Source organism: Bos indicus, chromosome 19 (genome assembly GCF_029378745.1).
Source record: "Bos indicus isolate NIAB-ARS_2022 breed Sahiwal x Tharparkar chromosome 19, NIAB-ARS_B.indTharparkar_mat_pri_1.0, whole genome shotgun sequence".
Taxonomy (NCBI): Eukaryota; Metazoa; Chordata; class Mammalia; order Artiodactyla; family Bovidae; genus Bos; species Bos indicus.
The window spans coordinates 29,302,483-29,324,916 of NC_091778.1; the positions used below are offsets into that span (position 1 = coordinate 29,302,483).

The 22,434-nt window shown below is 44.5% G+C and overlaps 1 protein-coding gene across 6 annotated transcripts in view; it reads left to right on the top strand.

The window, feature by feature from the left end:
* NDEL1 (nudE neurodevelopment protein 1 like 1) overlaps positions 1-16,274 on the top strand; it is a 51,025-nt gene extending 34,751 nt beyond the window's left edge. For 3 of the 6 annotated variants that reach the window (XM_019981075.2, XM_019981074.2, XM_019981076.2), the window contains exons 7-9: positions 1,382-1,473; positions 7,360-7,511; positions 14,266-16,274. In XM_019981075.2, the coding sequence (XP_019836634.2) occupies positions 1,382-1,473; positions 7,360-7,511; positions 14,266-14,359 (338 nt within the window). In that variant the 3' untranslated portion in view covers positions 14,360-16,274. Of the gene's footprint in view, positions 1-1,381; positions 1,474-6,702; positions 6,761-7,359; positions 7,517-10,928; positions 10,964-14,265 lie in introns of those variants that run through there. The other 3 variants (XM_019981078.2, XM_070773082.1, XM_070773083.1) reach the window with 3 other exon arrangements.
* Positions 16,275-22,434: the final 6,160 nt, after the last annotated feature.

A 22,434-nucleotide genomic window follows, 5' to 3' on the forward strand; every position in this document is an offset into this window, starting at 1 on the left:
GCACCTGACCTGCCTCTTGAGAAATCTGTATGCAGGTCAGGAAGCAACAGTTAGAACTGGACATGGAACAACAGACTGGTTCCAAATAGGGAAAGGAGTACATCAAGGCTGTATATTGTCACCCTGCTTATTTAACTTATATGCAGAATACATCATGAGAAACCTGGACTGGAAGAAACACAAGCTAGAATCAAGATTGCCGGGAGAAATATCAATAACTTCAGATATGCAGATGACACCACCCTTATGGCAGAAAGTGAAGAGGAACTCAAAAGCCTCTTGATGAAAGTAAAAGTGGAGAGTGAAAAAGTTGGCTTAAAGCTCAACATTCAGAAAATGAAGATCATGACATCCGGTCCCATCACTTCATGGGAAATAGATGGGGAAACAGTAGAAACAGTGTCAGACTTTATTTTTCTGGGCTCCAAAATCACTGCAGATGGTGACTGCAGCCATGAAAAAAAAAAGACGCTTACTCCTTGGAAGGAAAGTTATGATCAACCTAGACAGCATATTCAAAAGCAGAGACGTTACTTTGCCAACAAAGGTCTGTCTAGTCAAGGCTATGGTTTTTCCAGTGGATATGTATGGATGTGAGAGTTGGACTGTGAGGAAGGCTGAGTGCTGAAGAATTGATGCTTTTGAACTGTGGTGTTGGAGAAGACTCTCGAGAGTCCCTTGGACTGCAAGGTGATCCAACCAGTCCATTCTGAAGGAGATCAGCCCTGGGATTTCTTTGGAAGGAATGATGCTAAAGCTGAAACTCCAGTACTTTCTGCCACCTCATGCGAAGAGTTGACTCATTGGAAAAGACTCTGATGCTGGGAGGGATTGGCGGCAGGAGGAGAAGGGGACGACAGAGGATGAGATAGCTGGATGGCATCACTGACTCGATGGATGTGAGTCTGAGTGAACTCTGGGAGTTGGTGATGGACAGGGAGGCCTGGCTTGCTGCGATTTGTGGGGTCGCAAAGAGTCAGACACGACTGAGCGTCTGATCTGATCTGATCGGACCATATGGACTGCTAATATTGACACAACCTAGAGAGCACTTTAGTAGGATATTAAGGTGAAAACTTGGGCATGTTCTCTGACTCAGCAGTTCTATTTTTAAGAACCTTTTCTCTAGAAATACTTGTCTAGATATTTTAAGGTTATATGTCCATTTAGCATTGTTTATAATAATGAAAAATTGGATATAACCTAAATATCTTTTGGAAAATGGTTAAACGTATTTGTGATATCTCCACTTTATACTATATCCACAGTTTACAATATTATATTGATTTTTCATTGAGTGTATACTGCTTTGTAAACTGAAACAAAACCCAAATGTAAAGGAAGTTGCCAGAGTAATCACTCGCCTTTTACCTTTCTCTAGCTATACCAAATGGTTTTGGTACCAGTCCACTGACTCCTTCAGCTAGGATATCGGCACTGAACATCGTGGGGGATCTCTTACGGAAAGTAGGGGTAAGCATTTCATTATTTATCACTAGGTGTTTCAGCTGCCAAGGTACTGAATTGTTTCTTACCTTGAAGTGAGGGTGAGGTAAAGGCTGTAATTAAGCTTAGAAGCAAGAGCATCCATTGACCACCTGAGACTAGTTCAGATAACACCTCTGGGCTCAGCCTTTCAAGTGCCTCTGCAGGAGGTCGCTGTACTGAACTCCCAAGTCCCTGCTGGGCCTTTGTCATGCTCCCTCTGGGTGTCTCTAAAGCATTGACTCCTCCCACATTCTCTGAAGGCCTGCTGTGTGTCTTATCCCTCCCTCTAATTCTGTTCTGTGCTTTGCCTGCTGTCCTCCTGGTTATCACCTGGCTTTCTCTTCAGAGGACTCTTGCATTGGCTCATGGCATGACTTTTCTGCTTTTGGTCACCACCTTATTGCTGCCTGGCCATCTCCACTCCAGTGCCATCTCCTTGGCTCTAACCTTGGGTTCCAGAACATTTCGGCTTTTGGAATATTAAACCTGGTTTTCTACTTAGTTTTTTACATTGTATAATATCTACTCTTTGACCTTACTGAGAGTAGTAGTTTGTTGTGATTTTTTTTTTTTTAAGTCATCTCTTGCTTTCTTTCACTTGGTTCCTACTTATCTATGATCCATAGGTTACTTTCTCTGTCACTCTGGACTCCTGGTCTCTTTGGTCATAGGGGAGACCTGCAGGTTGGATTAGTCGAGCAACTGGACTTCTTTCTTGCATCAAGATCATTGGAAACATTTATGTAACCTGGTAGATTTTTAAGCCACTATAAACTTAGAATTTCTAGTATTAGTTTCCTGGTTCCCTTAGTGACTTATTTCTGTGATCAATAATCTACCCCTGAAACTTCCAGTTCTCCACTGCCCTTTCACTTATTTGTGTGTGTGACTCTGAAGAAAGCGGAAATTATATTCTACTTTATATAAAGAAGAAACGGGAGGCCAAGATATGAGATCCTATGTTTACCTTTTATGGCTCATAAAATTATTTTCTGACCATCAATAACTGCATTTTAAAGTTGCTGTAACAAGTCGTGCACACATCATTCATACAGCACATAGAATAATCTTCCTTCACTCCTACCATAATCTTTTTTTTAGACCTATTTGTTGTAAAAACTGTGTTGTAATAGTTTAACCTATTTGTTATAACCTATAATTTGAAATAATATACTTGCTTTTCAGTGTCTTATCGACTTTAAGAAAAAAGATAACTCTACTCCTCCTAATTTTTAAATTTTTCTTGGTTATTTTTGTAACTCTATTTAAATAAAGTGTCCGTTCTTGACTCTCCATTAGTAGTGCTGAGAATTAGTCAGCAGCACCTACAGTATTATGCCCACCTGTGTGTTATTTCCTGCAGAATCATAGAGGAGGAGCTAGGCTCTAGGGCCATTTTACTTATAGTACTCAACAGATGCTTTGGGCATTTTATTCTTTACCTGTTATTTTACTCAGAAGCATATTATTAATAGATTTTTTTTCCTGTGTGTGTGTCATAGCTGACATGTATGCCTTTTTAACATTTTTTAAAATTGGCCATCTTTTTATTATTTTCACTGCAAAACAGTTTTTACCAAATTACAATAAAAAGAAAAAAGCTCTTGAAATCCTGTCATTTCAACAGATTAAGCCATTTTCATTTTAAAAAATTGCACTTAGCGTTTGTATGCATATATAACTTGTGTATCAGTGTATCAGATATTTTTGTTCATGGTTCTTAACATTTCTGATTACTTTTTTTTTTTTCACTGTGGAGAGAAGAAACATACACTTTCTTTGCTGTAAGTTGTATCTTCCGGCTTCTTATTCACACCGTTTGCTGAGTGCTCTGATGTGCTTCTAGGGTGGCAGCATGCTGTCATCCTCGGATTTCTCTTCATTATACTCGTAGGTTAGTTCTGCCTACTTATTCCTGGACCTCTGTTGTCATCTTTCTTTTGTTCCCTGTTTTGCTTTAGTACCTCAAGTAATTTATTCATAAATGGTGCATGAAAGTTGAACTCGGAGTCCTTGCATTGTTTACCCGTTCAGCAGACAGTTTGTCTTTTAAGGTGTCATTAGAATTTCTGCCATTTTCCACCGGCCCCTGCATACTTTTATGAATGTGTCATCCCCTGCTTCTTTGTCCTGTTTTGCCACTGACTTCACCTGGAAGCCCCGTCCCCCTCTGACATCCTCTTCCACTGAGAAATCAAGGCTGTCTACTTACGCTGTGTTCTCTTCACTTTCCTTCCTTTAGTACTCTCCTCTTACTACTCTGTTCCTCCTTTGTGTCTCAGTGGTGAAAGTATCACATTCCTGCTCACGGCTAATTTTGTCCCTCTGTGCTTTGCATCTCATTGCCTTGTCATCTTTATATCTCCTGTATCTTCAACCTTTTCCTGTATATTTTAATATTTATATGCAGTGTTTATGTATACCATATTATGTAATATAAATATATATATCAGTTCAGTTCAGTTGCTCAGTGGTGTCCGACTCTTTGTGAGCCCATGGACTGCAGCACGCTAGGCCTCCCTGTCCATCACCAACTCCTGGAGCTTGCTCAAACTCATGTCCATCGAGTCAGTGATGCCATCCAGCCATCTCATCCTCTGTTGTCCTCTTCTCCTGCCTTCAATCTTTCCCAGCGTTGGGGTCTTTTCCAGCGAGTCAGTTCTTCGCATCAGGTGACCAAAATATTGGAGCTTCAGCTGTCATTGTTTCCACTGTTTCCCCATCTATTTGCCATGAAGTGATGGCCCCAGATGCTATGATCTTATTTTTTCAAATGTTGAGTTTTAAGCCAGCTTTTTCACTCTCCTCTTTCACTTTCATCAAGAGGCTCTTTAGTTCCTCTTTGCTTTCGGCCATAAGGGTGTTGTCATCTGGGTATCTGAGGTTATTGATATTTCTCCTGACAATGTTGATTCCAGGTTGTGCTTCATCCTGCCTGGCATTTCACATGATGTACACTGCATATAAGCTAAATAAGCTGGATGACAATATACAGCCTTGATGTAGTTCTTTGCCAATTTGGAACCAGTCTGTTGTTCCATGTCCGGTTTTAACTGTTACTTCTTGGCCTGCATATAGATTTCTGAGCAGGTAGGTAAGGTGATCTGGTACTCCCATCTCTTTAAATATTCTTCACAGGAGGCTTTGGTGTAGTCAATAAAGCAGAAGTAGATGTTTTTCTGGAACTCTCTTGCTTTTCCTGTGATCCAGCGGATGTTGGCAATTTGATTTCTGTTTCCTGTGTGTAATGTGTAATATGTGCTGGATGAAGCACAAGCTGGAATCAAAATTGCCAGGAGAAATATCAATAACCTCAGATACGCAGAAAGTGAAGAAGAACTAAAAAGCCTCTTAATGAAAGTGAAAGAGGAGCGTGAACAAGCTGGCTGGAAACAGTGGCTGACTTTATTTTTTTGGGCTCCAAAATCACTGCAGATGGTGACTGCAGCCATGAAATTAAAAGACGCTTACTCCTTGGAAGGAAAGTTATGACCAACCTAGACAGCATAGTAAAAAGCAGAGACATTACTTTGCCAACAAAGGTCTGTCTAGTCAAGGCTATGGTTTTTCCAGTAGTCATGTATGGATGTGAGAGTTGGACTATAAAGAAAGCTGAGCACAGAAGAATTGATGCTTCTGAACTGTGGTGTTGGAGAAGACTCTTGAGAGTCCCTTGGACTGCAAGGAGATCCAACCAGTCCATCCTAAAGGAAATCAATCCTGAATATTCATTGGAAGGACTGATGCTGAGTCTGAAGCTCCAATACTTTGGCCACCTAATGCAAAGAACTGACTCACTGGAAAAGACCCTGATGCTGGGAAAGATTGAAGGAGGGAGAAGGGGACGACAGAGGATGAGATGGTTGGATGGCATCACTGACTCAATGGACATGAGTTGGAGTAAACTCTGGGAGTTGGTGATGGACAGGGAGGCCTGGCGTGCTGCGGTTCATGGGGTTGCAAAGAGTTGGACACGATTGAGTGACTGAAGTGAACTGAACTGAATGTGTGATATATAAATGTTAGATATACATACTTTATATCTAATGTTTATATATCTAACATTTATATATTACACATTATACAATTTTTTTAACCTTAAAAGCAAAAATAAAAGCAGTTATTCTTTCCTTCTACCCTGGGTCTCTTTTTAACTTTCAGTTTGTCTCTTTCCTTCCCAGCCAAGCTTTTGAAAGCTCATTTCCGATGTATTTATTGTTAGTATTTGTGACGGCATACTTGCTCCCCAGCTAACCTCGTCTGGGCTCTTGTTTCCTGCTCACTCCGCTCAAATTGCTCATTGATGATCTCAGCGCTGTCAAATCCAGTGGATGCTGCTCTGTCCTCCTTCTACTTGAAATGTTCAGTACTGACTTTTTCTTGAAATGCCTACTTTCCTCTGCTCTTCTGATGATGTGTCATGTCTGCCTCGCGTCTTCCTGCCCATTCCTCTGTCATCTTGTTGCCCTTTCATCTGCCTGCCCTTTCAGTATTGACTTTACTCAGAGTAGTTCTGACCTTAATTTTCTGATTATCTCCTTCACAGCCATGATTTCATCTCCTACTTGGTGTGGATATTGTTTTAAATCTGATTTCTAGGCTATTGTTTTTGAGTGCCAGGCCCAGTACTTGTATTAGGTTGTCTCACTGATGCCTCAGATACAACTTGTACCTATTATATGATAGATCCTCATCTAATATATGAATGAATGTTTTGAATATAGGAAATTAATGGCTCTCAATTTTTACTGTGTATGTATCTGTTTAATAAGATGTGGAAAAAATGCTTATTTAGAGCTTATCCAACCTCTTTTCCTTCTTTTGGTATTTTACTGAGTCATGGTGCTGCTGTTTTAGGAAAGGAGAAGAGAAGGAAGTTTCAGTCTGTTTTTGTCGCTGTTTCTTAATAGCTCTTATTGAAATTATGGGAGGAGGGTTCTCAGGGTGAAGTATGTTAGCTGTGGATTTAATTTACCAGTGCATTCCAAATCCCTTAGTGTCAAGGATAATAGGATTGGAGTGTTTTTTTTTTTTTTGGAGTGTTCTTTGCCCTTTTTTTCCCTCATGGATTATAATCCTCTTCCTTCTCTCTCTTTTTTTGCAAGGAGAGGGGTTTGATTTGGCAAAATGGTTGTGGGAAGGGGGAGTTGGTGATACTTGTGTGTGATGGAAATTGATGAAAAACTTCTCTTCGTGTCATCTGTTGGTTTGTAGAGGCTGCCACTGGCCAGGTGTTGTGGTGACAGGTGCTAAGCAGGCACTCAGTTTAGAGGTAAATGCTAAAGGGCTGGCGTCACTTTCAAATGAATTATTTAATTATAGGCAGAGGGTATAGACGTTTTACAGTGTGCTCTCAGAAGCAGAATAGAATTTAACTTCACATGAGGCGTTGTAAATGCTCTTATCCATTCTGATACACTAGAAACTAACGTGAAGCCCTAAAGAAAGAATTGGCCACTTTAAAAAGTCCTCAATTGATGTTTCTGCGTTTTTTTGTAACGTTTGCTTCCAAAACATATGCACACACCCAACCAGCCAACTAACAGTCCAGAGGTCAGAGGGAAAACAGTGGATTAGGGCCAAGGGACCTGGGATCCATCTCTATCTACTGTGCCACATTTCTTTTAGTTGTAAGGTGAGAATTATATCTGTATCCCTCAATAATACCGAAGGATAAATATTCTGAGTTCATTAGAAAGGGAGCCAGCGTGAATATCCCCTCTTCCTACTAGAAATTGATAATGGCTTAAAAAGCCATCATTACCAACTGAGAGAATAAAGTTTGAGTCTTGAAATAGAAATGGTTTGAAATGCAGATTTTTATGTGCAGCTACTATTTTGACAACCTAATCATTCCTTCTTCCTTTTTAGGCTTTAGAATCCAAATTAGCAGCTTGCAGGAATTTTGCAAAGGACCAAGCATCACGAAAATCCTATATTTCAGGGAATGTTAACTGTGGGGTGATGAATAGCAATGGCACGAAGTTCTCTCGATCAGGGCACACGTCTTTCTTTGACAAAGGGTAAGTTTTGGAAATTCTACATGTTAATTTTTGGGTTCGTGAAGTTACATATTATTGAGTGAGTTTATTGAACTTCAAAAAGATAAACTCAGTTTGATGAATCTACCTGAATGAAGTGTTATCATTCAGATCTTTGGGGATGTGAAGTCTGTTATGTCTTCTAGTCCCCATGGAGTCTGTTGCCCTGGGAACCATGACTCTGAAGCTTCTGTCCTGGGAAGCAGACTTGTGAAAGGCAGCCAGGGATTAAAGATGAATGTGATATGGTCCTTGTGTTTTCTCAGGGTGCTTGCAGGATGGTAGACTATCTTGGCAAATATTTGCTAAGAGTAGAAGAGAACATGGTGATCACGTTATGTGTGAACTCTTCAACAAACCTACTGTCTGAAGATTTTAGAGAAAATATAAGACCACTGGATCAAGTAGAGTTTAGGACATAAAAAGTTTTGTAGGATGTGAAGATATTTTGGGGGGAATTGAGAATTAAAAAATTGTCATAAGATTAAAGCAGCAATACATTATTAATACAAAAAAATTTTTGGTGCAGAAAATATATAAAGTAAAAATACGTGTCATCTGTTTTCACACTATTTTTGCATCTTTACAGTTATTCATGTATTCATCTATACAGTTAAGCACGTAAAATCATCTTATGCATCTGCTCTGCTTTTAAAAACTTAGGAGATACCTTAAATACTGCTCGCAACATGCCTATGGTGACTGATACTGCCAGTAGCTTTCCGTGTCAGTACATATTGTTCTGCTTCAATTAAAGGAAAAAAAAAAAGAAAACCACAAAACGCTGCGTGGTTATATTGTTGTATGGGTGTGCCTTGGTCTAGGTAACTGGTTAGAGCCTGTGGTCTGGAATGCTGACCTTGTGACTTAAGGTGGCTGGCAGTGGAATTAGCAGCTGAGGCACCAGTGGTCTGTGTCTCTGCTTTGAGTTAGAGGGGCCATGGGTTCTTGTTCTGTGAAAACAATATAGAAATCTTCATAGTTACCTAAAGGAACTTATATTTTCTGCTTTCCTCAGTGACGGTGGTACATTTGTAGAGAACCTGATTTTTTTTAAAATTTATTTTATATTGGACTATGGCCGATTAACAATGTTGTGATAGTTTTAGGTGGACAGCAAAGGGACTGCACCATACATATACATACGTCCATTCTCCCCCAATGGAGAACCTGATTTGATACGTAGTCCACTCTGTAAGGAGAAGGCAATGGCACCCCACTCCAGTACTCTTGCCTAGAAAATCCCATGGATGGAGGAGCTTGGTTAAGCTGCAATCCATGGGGTAGCGAAGAGTTGGACACGACTGAGCTACTTCACTTTCACTTTTCACTTTCATGCATTGGAGAAGGAAATGGCAACCCACTCCAGTGTTCTTGCCTGGAGAATCCCAGGGATGGGGGAGCCTGGTGGGCTGCCGTCTATGGGGTCGCACAGAGTTGGACACAACTGAAGTGACTTAGCAGCAGCAACAACAGCAGCAGCCACTCTGTAAAGCTTTTTGTTGTTCGTCCTTGTGGAGTGGAGTATTCTGGTTTCTCTCTCTCCCTCAAGAATTCTACCTCAAAGTACGTGTATTTCATTAGGGAACATATTCTCAAATAATATATAAATCAGGGCTTTCTTTATACACATTTCATTAAAAGCCCATTCTAAAATATCAACATATAAATCAGAATTTTATTCTAACCATTGGGGCTCCCCAGTGGTGGTAGGAATAAAATTAATATTCCTTAGGTTTAGGAGTTTCAGGCAACCTTGAGGAGTGCCATTTTTCTACTATAATGGTACGTGTGAAATAAAAAGGTAGATATATTTACATTACAGGTGGCATTTCCCCAGAACAATACAGGGAAAGTTTAAGGAAGTCTTCATGAGGGTTGGAAGTAGTGCCTAATGATTTTTCCTGGAGCTTATGACTATTTCCAAACAGTAGTTATTTGTCTGTCTGGAATATTTCTTAATGGGCCGTGGGCCCCATGTGATGTGAGAACAGGCAAAACTGTAAATAGATTGGTCCGGCAGATGCCTTTGCAAAAAAATAGTCCTTAGAGCAGTCATGACGAAGGAGGCATAATATCATCAGTTCAGGCTCACCATTCTGTCTTCTTACCAGGGCAGTGATTGCCCAGAGAAGAACCCAGTCTAGGCAGATGGCAGAGGATTCAGGGTCACCTGAAACCAGGAGGGGCCCTGGGCACTGTGACAGAGCCCCTGAAGATCCTAGGTGTAGGATAGGCTTTATGTCCTGAACTGAACCTGGAAATATGCTTCTTGATAGAAATAGTTACAGATGGTGTTTAGAATTGTGGAGGACCTGATTAAATAGTACAGATTTTTAATTTTACTCTATTAACAATAAATATTTTTTGTGGTCTGGCCTTTTCTTAAGTGTTAGTTTGTGTAGTAAATAGATGGTATATGCACACTCAGATGTGAACCTGTTATTGCTTGAGTTGTGTGTATCTAGTTGCCGTCTCCCTGAGGATAACTCTTGTGTGGATTTTGCAGTGTTTTTCCTTCTTGATCCTTTGCTTTGATTCTGGCTTCTTTCTGGCCTGCCTGGCTTTTTACCTCTGGCCTTCCTTTCTGCTGACCTAGCAACTAGATAAAAACCATGATGGCTTATACCTGCTGCAAAAGGAAGGGGTAAATATCCCCACTCCCAGCTCCATTATTGCATCTGACTGGTTGAAAGAAAAAGTGCCAGTTCTGGTAGAAACGTAGCTTGTAGTTTCAGCGTGAGAAGAAGCTTTTCATTGGAGAAAAAGCTTTGGCTCCACAAGTTGCCTGGCATGCCTCTCACTCCTAAGGAGTCTGTCTGTGGCTCTGTTAACTGTAGTTTTCCTGGTGCTCCTAGGAGCCCACAGAACGTTGTTTGGGAGAGTTGGTTTGCATGCGTGTGCAAGTATGTGAGTGTACGTGTATGCACTGTACCCTCCTGCGTTCCACAGAATCCTCAGATGGGGTGAGTCTTGACCACATAAACATAAAGCCTTCTTGTTATATATTGCTTTATGGGTTCTGAAAATATTGTGTAAGTTCTGGTTAGTGGAAGGCTTCTTGGAGTCAGGATTTTATCTAGTCTGTGTTCATGTCACCAGTTCCTAAAATGTGGGTCACCGGGCCTGTTTCTCCGTGTTGCTCTGCTTCCTCCAACCTGTACCAGTTGTTCACATTGCTCATCCATAAAGACACTAGTTCACAGGTAGCACAGCTACTTGAGTTCCCCCCAAAATGTTCTTTTTCCTCCATAGCTTTTATTTAGTTTCTTATGCCCTAATTTTGTAAGCCAGTGTGATTTCTTTCAGGCTGTGTGTAGGTGAGTGTAGGCTAATTTTAGGGCATAGTGTGAAAATAGTATTGTGTTACTCTTTAATGTTTTTTCCTTTTTTTATTAGGCAAGAAAAAGTCATATTTCCCACGTTGTTCATGGGTAACTGCATTTGTTTGCTGTGCTCTCTTATTCTTAATCATGGTGTGTGGTGGAAGACGCATTCACATTAACAAACCGGGTTTACTAACTGCATGGGGCTGACTCTACTTTAACCAGCTTCCAGCCCATGAGTGAACTTTCAAGTTTTTGTTTGGTTTGACTGTGTACATTATTATTAGTTCAGCTGTGCAAACAAAAACGAGCAAATGGTAGTGGTCCTGGGGCGGTTGTGAATGGGCTGATGTACTCCTGTACAGGGTGCTGTAGAGAGGACGCCAGCAGTCTGGGGTGGGGGTCAGGGTCACTGCCAGGCTCTGGGACCACATTTGACTGCCTCCATGGGCCTGGGGTGCTTCCTGTTACCCCGTGTCTTCTGTTTTCTCAGCACGGGTGATAGTGGATTCTTGCTGTGTGGGGCCTCTCCTCTGCTCATGCTTGTGTTCCCCAGGAAAGTGGAGTGGTAGCTGGGGACATGTGTGTAAAATCTACCTTCCTTTTGAGGAACGTATGTTTCAGTCTGCAGGGCCTGGGCTGAGGACTGGAGCTGTGCTGGGCTTCCATTTCTCCTTCTAACTGGATGGACGGGTCTGGAGTTGGCCTGTCTGCTCTCCTGAACTAGCTGTAGCGCCTCTGTTCCTTTTCTCTCCTGCCCTCTCAGGTGAACTGTCCTTACTCTGGCAGATTTAGTCCCCAGGCTTTATCTATATTGTGTTAATTTTATTGTCCTTCTGACCAGCTTCTAAACCCTTCTTTTAGTTCTTCTGTTGCCATTTACAACTGACCTTCATTCCTTGTCTTAGCTGAGTTTTCTATTTTTCAGACTCTTAAACTAGATTTTTATGGTAAGATCATGAAATTTCATAGCTTTTGGAACCCTTTTTACATAGATGATTCCCAGATCTGTATCTCCATCCTTGCCCATTCTTTCTCTCTTTGGTCCTGTGTTGTCCACTGGGACATTTCCCTTCAGCTTTTTTGCTGCTCCCTGAGACCAAATGTGGTGAGTATGGAGGTGTTTCTTCTCTCAGAAACCTTTCCTCATTGCACACTTTGCAGTTCCCTCAAGGGACTTCACCAGACTGAGAATTCTCCCTCTGGGTTCAGCTTCCTTCTGGTCTTTTAGTAACTTCTTGACTCAGAGAGGTCCTAGGGAGGACCCTGTTGGATTGTTGTTCTCTCTTCCACCCAACTTTCAAAGTCAGAATTCCCATTTCCAGCCACACAGGGAAGCTATTTAACTTAGTTTCTTGGTTTCTTTTCGTATTTTGGATTGCACTGTGTATTTTTCCTATTAGAGCTGACCTGTATTGGGAGCACCAAGTTGGTTGCGCATGGAGCTTCTCGGACGTCCTTGGGTGGGAGGAGGCTGGGAAAGGATGCTGGCCTGGGTATGCGGAGGCAGGTTGTGGGCCCAGGTCCCCAGTGACAGGCTCACGGGATGAGCTTGGTGAACAGTGGACCTTCTGTTTTTATTTCCTTGGCAATATAACAGTGGGGATGAACTTGACATTCTTTAAAGGTCCATTACGCTTGAAAATGCAGAAAGCTCAGTTCTAAACCTACATGTGGAGCCATCCTCAAATTTGCTGCTTTTGCCTGCCCTGTGGAACAGGGGTCAGGTTCTTCTTGGTACCCAGCAGTGCTTCCTTCTGCCAAGTTTTGGGGGCTGTCTCTAGCCATGCCTGCTGCCATGCTCTGACAGGCTGGGAATCTGATGGTCAGTGTTCAGGGCTGAAGCTCTTTGTGAGGCCGTCTAGTTCTCCCTGAGGTTCTAGAAGAGGCAGGCATCGGGGCTCGGGGACCAGGCAGACAAATGACAGACAAATGGCTGCTTCTGCGAGCGCAACAATGGCATATAGAGTCTCTGTCCCCAGAAAAGAGGGACAGGCACTTACTCTTGGGAGGATGGAGAGGGATAATTTCAAGTTTTCAAATGTGATGAAGCTCAAAGATCAGACCTCCCCAGCCCAAAGAGAAGAGAAAATTCTGAATGCATCGCTGAGGTGGGGAGAGAACCCTTGTCAGAGCCCCTCCTATTGCTCTTCCCCTGTGTGGGAGGCTTGATTTCCAACTGGAAATCTACACTCAGGTTAGTTTCTTCAGATGTGAACTGTTTCTTCAGAGTAGTCAAGGGTCATTAGTCCAGTCTCTTTGCATGCCTGTTTCTCCATGAGATTACCCTCACCTCCGCAGTGTATGAAACCGTCATCTTGGTGGTGAATGTGTGTCTGTGTTTTGTTTTGTTTAAGAGAATCTCTGTCCATGAGTCTATATATTCAACTCCCCGGGCCCCTCAGATGACTAGGCCAGTGCGGACAGTGGTGGGCATGTGTGGGGCAGTCGGACCCTTGCAGTTGGCTGCATCTCCCAGGCTGTGAATGAGACCCATTTCCCTAGGAAGTTTTTCAGTATGGAAGGGCTGCAGTGGCTTCCTGAGAGGGGTTCCAGGCCTTGCACTCACTCCCTCACGCCTTCCTGCGGCTGCACTGCCAGGTGGCTGGGGCGGGGCAGGGTCCTGGCTGTGGGCACTTGTGTGGGCGGGGCTGGTGTCTCCTGAGCCTGCAGAGAAGCCTCCCCATCTGGCTTGCTTGCTGAACCATCTAAAAAAGTTATTTTTCTCCCCCTTATTTAAGATATTCATGTACATTGTAGGAGATTTGGAAAACAAAAAAAGTACAAAGTAGTAGATAAAATTTACCCACAACTCAGAGGGAAGAAAAGTAACTACTGTTAAATTTTCCTTTTATGATATATGTGAGTGTGTGTGTATGAGTGCCCGCATCCTCACACATTCTAGATTTAGCTCTGTGGATAGCAATGTCTAGCTATATAAGGGGTTATAGCCCAGAACGTATGCTGTTAATTTTTTTCTTCATATTGTTGAGCATATCCTGTTCGGTAACCTCCTGCTTTTTCCACCTAGCATTAATTGCATTTGGAATATTTTCCATGCTGTTAAGAACTCTGAAATGTATTTTTAAAGGCTGTGCAATATTTCACTGGTTGTACCCTTCTTAGCTGGTTCCCTACTGGTAGACATTTAACCTGCTCTGTTGGGAAGTGAGTCAGGGCTGCAGCCACCATGGCCAGTGTGATGAGGTTGCCGGGAAGAGAGTCATCCCATTGCTGTGGCACTGTGGGGTGCTCAATGCCGTGCTCTCCTTTGGGCCATCAGGATTCTCCTTGGGGCCAGGAAGAGGAATAGTTGTAGAGAGCAGATGAATTATGCTGTGTGTCGAGTGATTTTAAATGACACTGTCTTTCTCTTCTCCTTCCCTTCTCTGCTCTGGTCACTCCCACAGGGCAGTAAACGGCTTTGACCCGGCTCCTCCTCCTCCTGGTCTGGGCTCCTCGCGCCCGTCATCAGCACCGGGTATGCTGCCGCTCAGTGTGTGAGTGCCCGGCCTCCAGCTGGGGGCTCCTGCCCCACTCCAAGCACCAGGACACCCACGCCTCACCCCTCGGTGCCTGGGCCCAGCTCGTGCCCCTCCGCCCGCCTCCCCACGGCTGGCAGAGGGCAGGCTGCATGCAGTGGCGGCTGCTGGGCCCGGTCCGGCTCCAGGACTCTGCGCGATATCAATACTGGCTATTTTCTCTTCTCGCCGTAGTGCCGTTGGTTTCACATGATTGCACTTTTGTGGGTCACAAGGTGATACATGCGTGTATTACTCGGTCACTGGATGCAGAAGTACCCATTCATCACAGCATCTCCTAGCCCCGCCCTGCTGTACTGATAGGATTTAGTTGTGTTTAGGACATTGCAGATCTTCTAGAAGTTCTTCCCCAAATCAGGTCAACTTGTGGTCTCCTCCTGAGCTCCCAGCCAAGCGTCTCCAGTGCTGATGATCATGTGTTCCCCCCACCCCCCCAGGTTGGGCCTGTGGCTGGTGAAGAGTCAGGAAGGCCACTGAACTAGGGAGCATTTTCTGCACCTTCTGGTTTTACTTTCTCAGTTACCATTCCATAGACTTGCCTCCCCAAGCAGCCACAAAGGCCCGTCTGAGATAGCAGGAGCTTTGGGGCCTGGGTGCTCTCAGGGCTGGGCCCTGCTGTCTCCTCCTCCACTGCCTCAGACTTGGGGGAGGGGGTGGCGGCCGCCCCCTCGGCAGCTCTCTGGTCCTTCAGTGAAATGACATCTTCAGAGCGCTTTTGTTTTGTCTCCGGAGGGCCTGTCCTGTTGTGTCAGGAAGGGTTGCGTGGCCTGATTCCAGGGGCCGGCTGGCGCCAGCTCCGGGGGGCAGACTGACCATAAGTGGTCCTCCCTGTGCATCCTTTGATTACTCTCATGCTGCATTTACTGTTTACATTTGTTTTATTGTACATAGGTTTGTAAACATTATCGCCTAAGATATTTGTATATAACTTGGGCTTTGTAGCTTTTATTTATTCAGAACTCATATGGCATGTTAAAGACTTAACAATGGTGTCCTACTCCGGGCAGCTGTATAGGGTCATCATGTGGTTAAAAAAAATACTTCCCCTCAAAAAAAATCTTTTAATGTGGAAACAATAAATTTCACAGAAAAAAAAAAAAGGATTGAGGTTGCTTTATTGGGTTTCTGCCATCCTGCGAGAGAACAGCTGGAGTGGCAAAGCCAGGTTCCAAGTTCATTTCTGTTCTGACACAGGGCACAGGATGGACAGCAGCCACAGAACCGGGCATAGAAAATTCTTGCGGCCTCATGATGTGTTTAATGTGCTGAGCAGATGTCTTCATGCTGATTTTTATCTTTCTTTTTTTTTAATTGAAGTATGGCCCAATTTTACACAAATTGCAGATATACAGTATTGTGGTTCATGGTTTTTAAAAGTTATATTCCATTAATAGTTACAGTAGAATACAGGCTGTATTCCCTGTGTTGTACAATACGCCCTTGTGGCTAATTTATTCCTCAGGATGACTCTGGTTTCTGCTCTTAGCTGTGATTTCCGGGAGCAGCCTGAGAATGGCCCTGGCCCTGTGCAGACCTCTGGCAGGAAGGGCCTGGACTTTGGAGACGACTTGCTAAGTCCTGGAGTAACTGCAGTGGGTCCAGGAGACTGGTCCTCTTGTTGGACTGCCTTTCACAAAACGTGCTGGTATTCTGGGATCAGAGGTTACTTGGGTCTGGGCTTCTCTCCTCATCCCTTGATAGAACTTGAGGAACAAGTAAACTCGGGGGGTCTGTATGACTGTGTCAGATTCTGAGCTCCGCTTATAACAAAGAGCATAAACAGAATCGTTTTTGTCATTTAAAAACTATATGTAAATGAAAACTAAGTGATTCCGGTTTCTAAGTGAATAAACATTGAGGTGTAGGATACATTAAAATATTTTTCTTCTCTCTGTCAGTTCGCCGGCAGGAATAGCTTCTCTGAGTTCCTGGAGATTTTGTCATAAGCTGACCCACAAGAGATGCTCGCTCGTATGTGTGTGTGTGTCCGTGCGTGCGTGCGTGCGTGCGTGCGTGCGTGCGTGTGTGCTCTGCCCAGCCCTGCTGGCTGAGTTGAGAACTCCAAGCGTCTCACCGACAGGCAGTCTCCCAGCCTCTCTCCCAGCCATCATGGAAGGGCTGGATGAGGTCAGAGGTGTCAGACCTCTGTCTCTATGCAGGAGCCCCAGATCTAAAGCACAACACACAGAGCTGCTCTAGTTAAAGCGAAGATGAGTTCTGGAGCTTGAATCCTTGTCCCTGGCTCCCCAGCGATGTCTTGGTTCCTCCCCAGCTGTGGACTCCTGGGATCATCTCACCAGACGGCTGTCAGCTGTTACTCAGGCAACGGCTGGGAGTGGGGCCTGTGTGTTGTTCTCTGATGTCACCACTTTTGCTTTGGGTCCAGGAGAGCACAGGCCAGGTCCGTGAAAGCATGGTGGAGTAGGCTGCCTGGCTCACCTTGTGGGGGTGGAGTGGGAACTCCCTTGAAGTTCTGGTTTTGTTACAACTGCAGCACCGTTGGCATATGACCCCCTGAGGAAGCTGCTTGATTCCCTGGGCTTCTTTCAGCTTTCCAGGTCTTCCTCCACTTACAGTCGGACAATGTTCTGATAAATCCATTCATTGTAAATTGAAAATGCATTTACTACATCTAACCCCCTGACCATCACAGCTTAGCCCTGTCTACCTTAAACACGCTCAGAACATTTGAATTAGCCTACAATTGGGCAAAATCATCTAATACAAAGCCTGATAATAAAGTGTTGACTGTCGTATATAATTGATTGAATACTGTACTGAAAGTGAAAAATGGAACGGTCATCTGGGTGCAGAACGGTTGCCGTCATATCTATCATGTGGCTGACTGGGAATTGCCCTGCCAGTGTTGAGTGAGAGGATAGCACCGTGTATCGCTAGCCTGGGAGAAGATGAAAATCTAAAATTCAAAGTGTGGTTTCTGTTGAGTGTTTGCTTTTGCATCATGGTAGAGTCAAAAAATCTTTAAGTCAGACCATTATAAGTCAGTGACCGTTTGTATCTGGCTCACGATGCTGCTTTGTACATGCTCATAGAGAGCCATTGCTTCCTGGTCTGAAAGATCTGCGTATTTGCCTGTCTCCTTTATCTCCTCTGAGTGGGCCCTCCTCCTAGTGCTGCAGGATTGCCTGTGTGTGCCGCTCTCACTGAAACCTCCAGGAATGAGCCCTCCCCCGGGGCTGGTTCCATGTGGTGGTCTCCCCCATGTGGGCGTGGAGGGGCTGAGCTTCCCGGTGGCCAAGGACAGCTTCTTGCCTCCAGGTATTTTCATCTCACTGCTCAATCCCATCCCTTGCTCCTGAAACTTCGCAGTCCTGCTAGGTGCCAGAGCTGGGGTGTGGAGTCACCAGTGAGGTGAGGGAGAGCTATATACTGTGACCCGGGAGCGGGATGAGCTGGTTTTTCCTCAGTTTACAGAAGGGAAAGCAGGCCCAGGGTTTAGGTGACTGGCCTGAGCTCACACAGCTGGTTCATGGGAAAGCCAGGTTTGGAAGGGGGCCCAGTGTCCTTTTCTGCTGTTTACCACTTCATCAGACTGGAGGCTTCGCTGGTCTTGACTCTGACTTGTGTCTCAGGAGGTGAGCTGATTCTGAACGCTCGTAAATGATGCTCAAGGGGGCAGCAGCAGGAGCACAGTGGCTCATGGCTCATCCATGCGCCTCTTCTCCCTGTGTCAGTTGGTGTTGGCTTTGTTTCTCTCAGAGGCTGCCTTGGAGCTGCCATTAGCATCTTCTGAGAGCCATGGTGGAAGCTGGCACTTGTGGGGAAGGGGACGTGAGGACATGACCTTGGGTGGAGCAGTGGCTTCAGAGACAGCCTGTATCCAGGGAGTATCCAGCTTGGCCGCTGGTGGGAACAGGGCCCGAGGGAGATGGGCCCAGGCTGTCAGTTGTCTGCATTGTTTGCCCAGATGATGCTAAGAAGTCTTTTCTATGTTCTTTTACTTCATGGATTGTTTTTCTCTCTGTATCTGCCTCAAAATTTGAAGCAAATTGAGGGCACTAGCTTGGCCTTTGAAATATAAATGTGTTACTTGATTTTTTTAAAAAAATGAGAGTGGAGGCAGGAGGCATCTTTGTAAGTCATGTTCCTGTGACTTAGAGCATCTTATCTGAAAACTGGTCCCGTGGCTGTTAAAAATATACACGGGGATGTGTGTGTTAGTCACTTAGTCGTGTCCTACTTTTTGAGACCCATGGACTGTCGCCCACCAGGCTCCTCTGTCCATGGGATTCTCCAGGCAAGAAATACAGTAGCCCTTAAAAATTTTTTTTTATAATTTCATTTTTGGCTGTGCTGGGTCTTTGTTGCTGCTCATGAACTTTTCTCTACTCTTCACTGCGGTGCACGAGCTCTAAGGCGTGCAGGCTGCAGTAGTTGCGGCACGTGGCTCAGTAGTTGCGGCTCTCACACTCTAGAGCGCAGGCTCAGGAGTTGTGGTACATGGGCTTCGTTGCTCTGCAGCATGAGGGATCCTCCCAGATCGGAGATTGAACTTGTGTCTCCTCCATTGGCGGGCAGAGTGTTTACCACCGAGCCACCAGGGAAGCTCCTTCTTTTGATTTTAAGGAGGAAAAGTCTCTAGTAATATTAATGTAACAGGCTTCTTATGTAAGATAAGCCCACATGAAGAGGAGGCCAATTTGAAAACAGGACAAAGCTTATGGTGTTGGTGTTCTGCACGTGGGGTAATCCTTTACTTTGCTGCTCGCCTGCACCCACAAGAGTTAATGTTTCTTGTCAGCTCTGAAGTCTTCACCAAGGGAAGCTGAACAGATGTTTCACTTGTTCACTTGTGGGGTGTTTTAAAGTTTGCTGCCCCTGTTAACATAGGGGAGATCCTGCCCGGATCATGGTTTGCAGGTGGAGGCCTGGGATAAGGGTGCTGGGCTGGCAGGCCTGGGCAGGTTTTCTGGCACATGCCTGGATCAGCAGTGATGTCATGTGAGGCTCAGAGCCTGAATTACCCTCTGTAAGTTTTGACTCAATCTAACAACGTGTGATAAGCTGTAACAACTCGTCTGTGGTAGTAAGAACAAAGTCAGTCTCAGTAGCACTAATACAAACGTCTGCTGGTGGGGGAATGGAGTAGTTAGGATAACTGCTCAGCTGGACAAGTGACCACGGAGCCACTGACCTGTAAGTCATGCTCATCCATGCATCAATAAGAAAAGGACACAAAATCGATGAACATGCAGTTGCAGCTTTCTAAAACAGAAGTGAAGCGAAAAGATGGGACTAGTTTTACTCTGTGGATTCTAAATTTGCCTGTAAAGTGGCCCAAATTTTTTAAAAATTGAAGTCACGGGACTGATTTTCTTTCACTGAAGACATGTGCTAGGAGTTGTGAGATCTGAGTAAGTAGCACAAAGCAGGGGCTCCCTGGACCTGCCAGGTGACTGGGCTGAGGCCTCCTTGGGGAAATTTTGCCATGCAGATGCCCTTAGGTTCCACCACAGAACTGCCTAGTGAGGAGAGTTCTGTATTTCATAGACGCTGAAGTGCCAGCAATTATAAGACACACCTTTATTTTGTAAAGCAGTAGGAAAAGTGTGCAATTGTAACTATGAAAATGCTTATTATTAAGACTTTGTATTTAAATTTGTTTAGCTGTGCTTTGTTGCTGCATGGGGTTTCTCCAGTTGTGGAGCGTGGGCTTCTCATTGCGGTGGCTTCTCGTTGCAGAGCACGGGCTCTAGAGCTCAGGTTTCAGTAGGGGCTTTGCTGCTCCACAGAATTTGGAATCTTCCTGGATCAGGGATCAAACACATTGTCTCCTACATTGGCAAGCGGATCCTTATCCACTGAGCTGCTGGCAAAGCCCCAAGACTTTGTATTTATTTAAAGAGCCCTTCTAGACTTCTTTATGCAGATTTTCATCATATCACACTTATTTAATTCATGTACAGAAAGGAAAATGTGAGACATACTCCTAGACTTCACATTGTAATTCCAACGTTCTGAATTGTGTCTTGACCCAAGTGGTCCTTGTACATGTTTTCCTGAGCAAGGTCGTCCTCTGTGGCATGGTGAGCACTGGCCATGCAGCTCTGCTCTGCTGCTGGCTCCAGAACTTTCTTCTAAGCTGCTGATACTCTTACTACAAGATCTGGTGCTGGGCTTTAATGACCTCACCAGGAGTCAGGCAATGACAACCACATGACAGCTGCCACCTCCTGAAGGTGATTGTGGGGCGCCTGAATTTACACACGTGAGAACAGGAGCATCTCAGCTTCCATATGGTATGGTCCTTGATGGAGGCAGCACTCTGCTCGGATGTCCCAGTCAGATCCAGTGTTTAATAGTCTGATTATGTCACATTACATCTTGAGTAAGCTTCACGACATCCAGTTAGTGGGCATGGAGTCCATTATTGGGCTTCTTTGAAAAAATAAACAGGCCTCACTGCTGTAGTGCATCAAACGTGAGTTTGTAGTCTTGGTTTAAGGCTTGGGGACAGGATCATACTTGTACATGTGGTACACAGACGCTGTAATTATGGTAATCATACTTTGTGTGGTACATGAATGCTATAATTACGGTAATCATACTTTGTGCATGTACGTGGATGCTGTAATTACGGTAATCATACTTTCTACATGTAGTACATGGTGCTGTAATTAGGGTTAACATTCTTGGGAAACTGGTATTATCATGTCAATATACTCTTATCGATAAGTTTCGTATTACATTTCTGAAAAGGATTGTATGAGACATTTCACATGATTTGCTAGATTCCCAAATGATGGGTGGCTACACAAGGAAGCAGACTGCCCGGTTGGTCCTGATGGTGCACAGATGCAGCATTTCAGCAAATGCTCAGAATTTGGGAAAGGGGCCGGGATTGGGAAACCTCTGTGGATGGAGACTCCCCTCAGGCCTGCCTGCCTGAACTAGGGGGTGAGGAGCCATCGTGTCCACTTTCTAGATTCCAACCCATGGACTGTTGTGATTTTTTTTAGGGGTGGGGCAGGAAGTGGTGGTTCCTAGAGTCTGAACTGTGGGCTCTTCCTGTCTTGATAAACATGTCTGTTGTCATAGCAACGTTGGTTTCAGGAGGAAAGGGCCATGAGTTAGTGATACCCAGAACCATAGGGAAGGCTGGTTAAGAATTTGGTTTCCACCTCATTTCATCTTAGTTGAGGTTTCCAGGGAGGGGGAAGGTTGGTGACAGAAGGGATGCTTGTCTTCCTGATGTCAGCATGCCTAGGATAGGCAGGCTGGGAACAGGTGTGTTATTCCTACTAAAGTAAGAGAGTCTTCTAGAGTGTCTGCATTTTAGGCAAGGGCAGACAGAGCATTTAAAGTGTATGTGACCAAGTTAAAATCCTAAGAGGGCTCGTCTAGACTGCATTCTACAAAAGGCTAAGGTTTCTCCACACATTCTGGAACCCCTCCTCACATCGGACCATATGCCCATGGCTGGGCGCTGGCCAGCTGCTTTGTCTTTGACATGCCCAGAGCCCAGCTCCCAGCTATAGTTGTGTTTCATGAACAACCTCAGACTATGAAGCAGTGGTTTGTTTAGTGAAGAAAGGTCCCGTCTAGTTGGCGTCTTTGTGGAATCAGGAATTGGAATCTGTTCACGTAGGTCGTGTTTCTCCTGAGCTGGCAAACAGTATGACGTGAACACCAGTTAAACCAGCTAGCAAGGAAGGATTCTTTTTCAGAAAAGCCTCTGGATTCCACAAACCCTTGGACTGAGACACCAAAAGCAAGGGTGAGGACACACGAGAGACGGTAAGTGCAACTCTCCTTTTCTCCTGTGGTGGTGACGATTTTGAGAAAGGGAACAGTTCAGCCCACTTTTCACATCCTCACAACTGCCAAGCAGCTTCAGTATGTACTTCAGACCACCGGAACGAGCCTAACTCGAGCATATCATAAAAAAGCCCCAGCATGGCCACGTGACTGTGTTCCCCTAGATTTCTCTCCAGCCCATCCTACCTGGCCCACAGCTGCCCGTGGATCTCACCACCGAATCCTCCCAAAAGCATTTTTAATATGCATCCTGCCTGA